The sequence below is a fragment of the Lagenorhynchus albirostris genome, chromosome 5 (assembly GCF_949774975.1).
Source record: "Lagenorhynchus albirostris chromosome 5, mLagAlb1.1, whole genome shotgun sequence".
Classification (NCBI taxonomy): Eukaryota; Metazoa; Chordata; class Mammalia; order Artiodactyla; family Delphinidae; genus Lagenorhynchus; species Lagenorhynchus albirostris.
Genome location: NC_083099.1, coordinates 27,998,702 through 28,007,845, shown reverse-complemented (window position 1 = coordinate 28,007,845; position 9,144 = coordinate 27,998,702). Strand labels below are relative to the sequence as shown.

The following is a 9,144-nucleotide window of genomic DNA, read 5'->3' as shown; positions in this document are numbered from 1 at the left end:
CATGCTTAGTGTTATAAGGCACTACGTTTGGGGGTAAATTGTTGCTCAGCAATAGATAATTGATACAAGGATGACAGCGACGAGGAGGCCCAGTGACAGTGGCTTTGCTGTTTCCTAATGACTGTGCAGCCCCTGGTTCCACTTGCTTGGGTTGCCTGTCTCTCCTTCCAGCACTTGAGTTCTGAGAGATCCCGTATTCCTTTCAGTACCTTCCCCTTTTGTGCCTCAGGTAATTAGAAGAGGTTTCCGTTGCTTAACACCAAACAAGCCCTGAGTATGGCTAACCATAATCTAAAAGAAGGGAACCCTGCTATCCGGCAGTACTGACTAGTTTCCTGAACTGAACTCACAGATGTTCAAGTCAGATATGTATTTAAACACAAAGAAATTACCTGGTTCTTTATTTATGAAACTCGAGGTTATAGGAAAATGATGCTCTTGGCAGTTTTCTCTTCATGGTTCAATATGTCATTTGGCAATTTTGAAAAGGATGGGTCTAAAAAATTATCTTAAATTACCAGTTAGTCCTTTGGAACTGAGCATTTCCTCCCAAAGTTCCTGGGTACTGATGTTGACCTAGCATCAAAGAGAAGCAAACGCTGTATTACTGAGGGTGACGATGGGGAGACAATTTTATGTATTCATTTGCTCCAGGTATCTACCTATTGTTCTCTCTCGCTCTTGTTCTCTCTCTCAATGAAATACTTACAAATACAGCTCAGCTGTCATCTTTCCCCAATCCTCTCTTCTCTTTTCTCTCTCCTCCTGCCTCCACCCCCAAGAATAACCACTATCCTAAGAAAATCTCATTTAAAAAATTTTTTAACTTGTTACTTGTCCAAAAATACTATATAAAATTGTTTCGTGTCCCTAAATATGCATAAATGGTACCATACTGAAGATATTCTTTTTCAATTTGTGTTTTTACTCAACATTCAATTTTTTTTAATTAATTTATTTTTATTTTTGGCTGCATTGGGTCCTCGCCGCTGCGCGCGGGCCCCCTCCAGCCGCGGCGCATGGGCTTCTCACTGCAGTGGCCTCTCCCGCTGCGGAGCACGGGCTCCAGGGGCGCGGGCCTCAGTAGCCGTGGCTCGCGGGCTCTAGAGCACAGGCTCAGCAGTTGTGGTGCACGGGCACGGCCGCTCCGCGGCACGTGGGATCCCCCCGGACCAGGGCCCGAACCCGTGTCCCCCGCGTCGGCAGGCAGGTTCCCAACCACTGCGCCACCGGGGAAGCCCAACATTAAATTCTGACATTTATCTGTATCTATGTACAGAGAGGTACTCATTTTTTTGTGTGTTTTTATACATTTTATCGAGCTATAAATTATATATAATGAGATACACAGAACTAAATTGCTACGAATCAATGAGTTTTGACAAATGCACACATCCAGGTAACCACACTCCTATCACAATACAGGACATTCCATTTCCCAGAAAGTTCCCTCCTTTCTCCTCCCGGTCACTCCGCAGTCCTCATCCCAGGGAAACACTCATCTGCTTTCCGTCATAATAAGTTCTTTTTGGGCTTCCCTGGTGGCGCAGTGGTTGAGAGTCCGCCTGCCGATGCAGGAGACACGGGTTCGTGCCCCGGTCCGGGAAGATCCCACATGCCGCGGAGCGGCTGGGCCCCTGAGCCATGGCCGCTGAGCCTGCGCATCCGGAGCCTGTGCTCCGCAACGGAAGAGGCCACAACAGTGAGAGGCCCGCGTACCGCAAAAAGGTCATTTTGCCTATTGTAGAGCATCATATAAGTGAAATAGTACAGCATGTCTTATTTTGCACTGGCCTCTTTGGCTCAGCATATTTGGGGGTTCATCTGTGTAGTTGTGTGTCAGTGGTTTGTTCATTTTTATTCCTGAGCATGTTCCATTGTATGACAACATCACAAACTGCTTGATAGAGAGTTTGGGGCTCTTATGAATAAAGACTTAGGAACATTCTTGTTAAATCTTTTTGTGTTCGTGTTCTCAGTTGTCTTTGGTAGGTAAATACCTAGGAATTAAATTGCTGGAACATAGGGTAAGTATATATTCAGTTTAATAGGAAACTGCCAGTGTTTTTCCTAAAGTGCTTGAACCATTTTAAACTTCTATCAGCAAAGTATAAGAGCTCTGGCTGCTCCTCATTCTCACCAAAATTTGGTGCTGTGAGGCTTTGAAATTTTAGCCACGCTAATGGTGATGTAGTGGTATCTCAGTGTGGCTTTCATTTCTTTTCCCTGATGACTAATGGTATTGAGCACTATTTAATGGGCTTATCAGTCTTTTGTATATCTTCTGTGAGAAGTGTCCATTGATCTGTCCATTTTCTTAAATTGGGTTGTTGACCAATTTAAAGTATATTATTAGATTATATATACTTTTGGTGGGGGACAAGTTCTTGTCAGAAATATGCATTATAAAAAATTTCTCTCCAAGTTTGAGGTTGGCCTATTAATTTCCTTAACAGTTTTTGTTGAGCAGAAGTTTTTAATATTGATGAAATCAAATGGATTAAATTTTAGTTTTATGGTTAAGGCTACTATGTCCTTCTTAGGAAACCTTTCCTCAAAGTCATAAAGATGCTTTCCTATTTTCTTCTGGAAGCTTTACAATTTAGGCTTTCACATTTAAGCCTGTGAGCCGTTTGAAATTAATTTTTGTGAGGGAACGATTGGGGTTAATTTTTTTTTCATGTGTAGGTATAGTTGTTTCTGCAAAAGTTGCTGAAAAAAATTTATTTCCCTATTAACTTGCTTTGTTGAAAACCAATTGATTGCATAAGTATGGGTTTATTTTGGACTCTATTCTGTTTTATTGACCTATTTATTCTTATTCCAGTACTATACTATTTTGATTACTGTAGCTTTATGATAAGTCTTGGAATCAGGCTGTGTAAGGCTTCCATATGTGTTTTTCTTTTTCAAGATTGTTTTGGCTATTCTAGCTCCTTTACATTTTCATATACGTTTCAGAACCAGCTTGTCAATTTCTGCAATTATTTTAACTGGGATTGCATTGAATCTATGGATCGATTTGGGATAAAACTGAAATCTTAACAAGACTGAATCTTCCAGTACATGAACATAATGTTTCTTGACACTTATTAAATAGTCCTTAATTTTTCACAGCAACGTTTCATAGTTTTTGGTGTGTATGTTTTGCACATCTTTTGTTAAATATATCGCAACATCTACATCCTAAGTAATTAACAGTTGCGTTTATTGCCATTTCTTCACATTTTTCTCTTATCTATCTACAAAGTATTTTGGTTTATATCAGAAATGAGAATCAAAGAAATACATATTATAAATAGTACATTATTAATAGTGTACATTTTTGTATAATGTTTTTATTTGGAAATAATTTCAAACTTACAGAAAATATGCAAGTACAGTGTAAATAATCTTATCTTGAACTATTTGAAAGTAAATTACTAACCTGATTTCCTGTTATCCCCGAACACATTATTCAACATAACCACAGTACAATCATCAAAGTCAAGAAATAAACACTGATATATTATTACTATCTAATCCCCAGAGCCCATTTAAGTTTTACCAATCATCCCAATAATGTCCCGAATAGCAAAGGATCTAAACAGAATCATGTGCTGGATTTATTTGTCAAGTCTCTTTAGTCTGTCTTAGTCTGTAACAGTTCTTCAGCTGTTCTTTGATTTTCAGGACCTTGATACTTGTGAAGACTACAGGAGGGTTATTTTGTAGAATGCCCCTCAGTTTGGGTGTGTTTGGTGTTTCCTCCTGATTAGAAGCAGGCTGTGCATCTTTGGATTGGTTGGAATGGTTGAATTGGTTAGAACTGATTGGATTAGTTGGAACTGATTGGGATTAGTTGACACTAGTTGGATTGGTTGGAATTAGTTGGATTTGTTAGAACTGGTTGGGATTGGTCGGAACTGGTTGGCTTGGTTGGAACTGGTTGGATTGGTTGGAATTAGTTGGATTAGTTGGAACTGGCTGGATTAGTTGGAATTGGTTGGATTGGAATTGGTTGGATCAGTTGGAACTGGTTGGATCAGTTGGATTGCTTGGAATTAGTTAGATTGGTTGGAACTGGTTGGATTAGTTGGAACTGGTTGGATTGGCTGGAATTAGTTGGATTGGTTAGAGCTGGTTGGGATTGGTCAGAACTGGTTGGATTAGCTGGAACTAGTTGGATTGGTTGGAGTGTCAGAATCAGAAGAATGTTCTCTCATATTATCCTCTCAGGTGACACACACTGTTGATCTGCCTCCATGATGATGTTCACTTTGACCACTTGATTAAGGTGGTCTGTCAGACTTCTGCACTATGAAATTATTCTCTTTCCCTTTGTAATTAATAAGTTTTTGTGGAGAGCTGCTTTGAAAAAATATAAATTAAAAGACCATGACAATTACCGCTCATTGTTAACACAGGTATGCTAAGGTGTTTGTCTCTTTAAAAGGGCTGGAAACATGTAACATCTGCAAATCCTCTATTAAACATCCATCTTTCTAAATAATTCAGGCTTCCATATATTTTTTGTTTCTATGAAAAAAAAAGAAAGAAAAAACAGAAAAGTCTTCATGATGCCTTACATGCTGTAAGAGAGTTGGACTGGTGTCATCCTGAGCCCACAACTATAGTCCTGAGGAAAATGATAGAACTCAGGAGTCCTCACCCTCTCTCTCATAACAGTCACTTTCAGAGACTCAGCTGTCAGTCAGTGGCAACTCTCTGTGGTGCACCCCCATCATGGACTGAGCCACACCAGGGCCAGGACTCTCTGGACAGCTGAAGAACCTCACTCCTAGGAGCAGCGCAGGAACAGAGAGGTATGGGAAATACCTGGACCTCGAGAAATCCTACATGAGGTAGAGAATGAATGGCGAATGTGTGGCACCTTTTGGCCACACTGTCTCTTGATATCCTGCAATTCCTGTCTTAGTCACAGAAGGAACCCTAAATAGTCTTACCCAGAGAGAGAACAGGGTTCCTGGGTTGGCAGACCCTAAAGCACTGCTTTCAAGGAGTTGACCTGGTAGACAGGCAACGCTTACACAGATGCCTCAGTGCATAGCCACCCCGACCTCAGCAAATGGGAGCACTTCCTTTGAGGACCGCAGTGAACTCAGAGCTCTGAGGAACACGCGTGGAAAAAGAATTGGTGAAAAATGCTATTACTCTCAAAGGGGATATAAGGTATAGACACAAGAAAAGACAGTCGTATGGGGCAAAAATCTTAGAGCCACGACAGACAGCATTCAGACCAGCCTGGAAATGTCTAAAGAAGTCTCATCATAACAACTCTGCTGGTTATGCATTATCCGTCCTGTTTACATAAAGAGCATGGAGGCTCAGAGAGGTTGAGGAAGTCATTCACAGAAATAAGTGGTAGGAGCAGGTGCTTAGAATTGATTTACAGACAGAATACAGACAGAGGAAAAGTTTTATAACTCTAGAGTACTAGAATATCAATGCTGGAAGGCCCTTAGGTATAATTCACCCGACATCCTCATTCCACAGGTGAGCAAGCTATAGCCCAGAGAGGTTACGTGATTTATCCAAAGTCCCGGAGCTGGCTAAGAGAAGAGGTAAGAACTACATCAAGTCTTCGACTTCCAGTCCGAAGATCTTCCCTCCTCCCCCACCCCGCCCCCTGCACACTATCCTCAGCCTGACGTTGCTTTCTCCCTTTTAAAAATCACTAGGCTTTTGGAATTCACATGTAAAGTGCTGGTGCCACGGAGAACAATAAAGGAGAAATCAGATGACTCAAGACCACTGCCGCTCTTCTCTCCAAGAAGTGCCTAGAGCCTGATCACGTACCCTGATGGACTGAACTGACTATGAGACATTTTAAAGTGTGCTTTCAAAGGTATCCATATTATACATCATCCAGATGATCTTATGATAAAGCCCTCCCTTCCGCTGCCAGGACCCATGCCTGCATCACTTAAGAGTCAACCACCACTTACTGTCCAGGACCAGGGAATAAAAGAGCAGACCCTGGCTTATGGAGTCACTTATCACAGGCACAAATGAAGTAAGGCACTCTATAATGAAAGTGTAGCGCACAAAATATCAAAACATATTTCTTGAATAAGCGAATGATTTTAGAGAGTAGTGGTGTGAGAACTGGGTCTGCAGAGAGGGCATAGTTACAGACACATGGCCAAACTTAAAAGAACCGATACCATATTCTCTCAGCAAGCCACAATTATACTTCAACAAAAAAAGATGTCAACATCGAATTATACTGATTCATATTTTCTTGTTTTTTTTAGTTTTACGTTAATTCATGTTTGAGTGTTATGGTTGCATAAGCACTATAAGCATAAACAGCTTACACCCAAGTTTATGTGTGTTTATATTTAAGTGCACAAAAAATTTGTCATCACTAGAGATCCAAGATAAGGTTTTTTTTTTCCCTTTAAGATGGAAGGTACAATATTCAAGTTCGAGAACGCTGTCTGTCACATACTACTGGCAAACAATATCTTTTTTTTTTTTGCGGTACGCGGGCCTGTCACTGCTGTGGCCTCTCCCGTTGCGGAGCACAGGCTCCGGACGTGCAGGCTCAGCGGCCATGTCTCACGGGCCCAGCCGCTCCGCGGCATGTGGGATCTTCCCGGACCGGGGCACGAACCCGTGGCCCCCGCATTGGCAGGCGGACTCTCAACCACTGCGCCACCAGGGAAGCCCACAATATCGTTTTTATACTCCACTTCCCGCTCCACACCATCCTCCTCGCCCCCCAACCCCAGTCAAGTGCTGGAAGGAAGCTTCTCTTTGAGGCTTACCTGCAGGGGCATTTCCTTCTTGCTCCCCATGGCACTGCAAAGAAGACAGAAGCTCTGTTACTGACAAAACGTTGCGCTGATCAGCAAGCCGAGACCCTCCTTCAGACAAAGCCCCCCCGCCCCTTTAAGTTAGAGTGGCAGCAAATAAACGCAATGATGCAAAATGAACACCCCACGGGAGAAGCAGAGCTTGCGGCCCGCGGGCTCATGGCTCGCCGGAAGATTTTCTGCGGATTTGCGGAGCCCCTTTCCCGCCCCGGAGCTGGCCAAGGGGTACGCGCAGAGGCCAGAGTACGAGCTCCCGGGCCACGCAGCCCGTCAGGTATCCGAGCGCCTGCCGAGGAATTCGGATGGAAAAAGTCTACAGAACCCTGCTATCCCTACTGTTCCAATTTATTCCTGGGAAACTGAGTCACTGCAAACAGATACACCGTCTTCAACCTGCAGCGAGAGTTTCCAACAAAATTTGCTGCGACCCAGCCACGGTCGTCATGGCAACACAGCGCTGGCCTAAGGCGGCCAAGAAATAAACAAGAGTACACATAAGCCACGCCTACTCTGAGCCCAGCGGAAAGGCAGGAGGGTGTCCCGCCCCTTGCTGTCAGAATTGGACTGTAGGAACACTTTCATTGGCTAAAGAGGTTGTCCCTGTCTGGGACATATGAACCCACCAAGCAAAGACCCGGTGCATCCATGTACTGTAGAGTTGCATCCTCGAATCCCTGCATCCCTTCTGTCCCACCAGGACTGGCATGCAGCTTTTCTATTGCTAGTTAATACATGCCGGGCAGGGGTGACTCCAGGGTTTGAGGGTCGGAAGAGGTTCCCTTTAAGACAAAGAATACAAAATTACAAATTCAAAATTAAGTATGAAAGTCAAGTGGAGCAAATAGAAAACAAGTACAAACCTGTTGTAAATGATCTACACCAATTAAAAGACGGAAATTGTCAATGGATAAAACAACAAGGCCCAACTGTATGTTGTCTACAAGAAATCCACTTTAAATATAAAGAGACAGGTTTAAACGTTAAAAAAAAAAGACACTTAAAAGCAAAGTAAAGGGGTGGAGAAAGCTATGCCATGCTAACACTAATCAAAAGAAAGTTGGAGTAGCTATATTAATTTCAGGCAAAGCAGATTTCAGAGCAAGGAAATGTATCAGGGATACAGAGAGGGCACTACATAATGTTAAAGGGATCAGTTCTCCAGGAAGACATAACAATACTTACTGTGTATGCACCTAACAACAGAGCATCCAAATACGAGGCAAAAACTAACTGAACTGCCAAGAAAATATAGATAAACCCACTATTATAATTGAAGACTTTAACACCACATCTTTAGGAATGAGTAGATCCAGCAGGCAGATAATGAGCAAGGATATAGTTGAACTGAGCAAACATCAGCCAACCTGATCTAATTGACATCTAGACAATACTTCCTCTGAACAGCAGAATACAGATTCTTCTCAAGTTCACGTGGAACATTCACCAAGATAGGCCACATGCCACGTCATAAAAATGCCCTAACAAACTTAAAAGAATAGAAATCATACAGAGTATATCCTCAGACCACAATGGAATTAAACTAGAAATCAATAATAGCTGGTGAAAGACATCTAAAAGATTTATATAAATGGAGAGATATTCCATGTTTGTGGAGAGGAAGAATCAATATTTTTAGATGTGATCTATAGATTAAACACAGTTTCAGTCAAAATCCCAGCAAGCTATTTTGTAGATAACAACAAACTAATTCTAGATTTTATATGAAAAGATAAGAGACAAAGAATAGTCAACACAACAGTGAAGAATAACAAAGTTGGAGAACTGACACTATTGGACTTCGAGACTTACCATTAAGCTACAATAAGCAAGACAGCATTTTAGTGAAAGAATAGATACATAGATCAATGGAATAGAATAAAAAGTGCAGAAAAAGACCTGTACAAATGTAGTCAACTGATCTTTGACAAAGGGGTAAAGGAAAGTGATTGTAGAAAGAATGGTCTTTTCAAAAAATGGTGCTGGAGTAATTGGACATCCATTTGCAAAAAAAAAATCTGGACATAGACCTTACACTTTTCACAAAAATTGACTCAAAATGGATCATAGACATAAATATAAAATGGAAAACCTTAAAACTTGAGAAGAAAACAAAGGAGAAAATCTAGGTGAACTTGGGTTTGGCAATGACTTTTTAAGATACAACATCAAAAGAATGATCCATGAAAGAAAAAAGTTATAAGTTAGATTTTATTAAAATTAAAAACTTGTGCTCTTCAAAAGACTGTTAAGAGAATGGAAAGACAAGGGAGAAAATATTTGCAAAACACATATCTGATAAGGGACTTGTATCCAAAATATACAA

At 41.4% G+C, this 9,144-nt stretch overlaps 1 protein-coding gene across 1 annotated transcript in view; it reads right to left on the bottom strand.

The window, feature by feature from the left end:
- Positions 1 to 6,803, bottom strand: part of NME9 (NME/NM23 family member 9) — a 23,587-nt gene extending 16,784 nt beyond the window's left edge. Inside the window, 2 exon segments of the mRNA XM_060149768.1 lie at positions 519 to 576; positions 6,774 to 6,803. Coding sequence (XP_060005751.1) covers positions 519 to 576; positions 6,774 to 6,803 — 88 coding nt within the window.
- Positions 6,804 to 9,144: the final 2,341 nt, after the last annotated feature.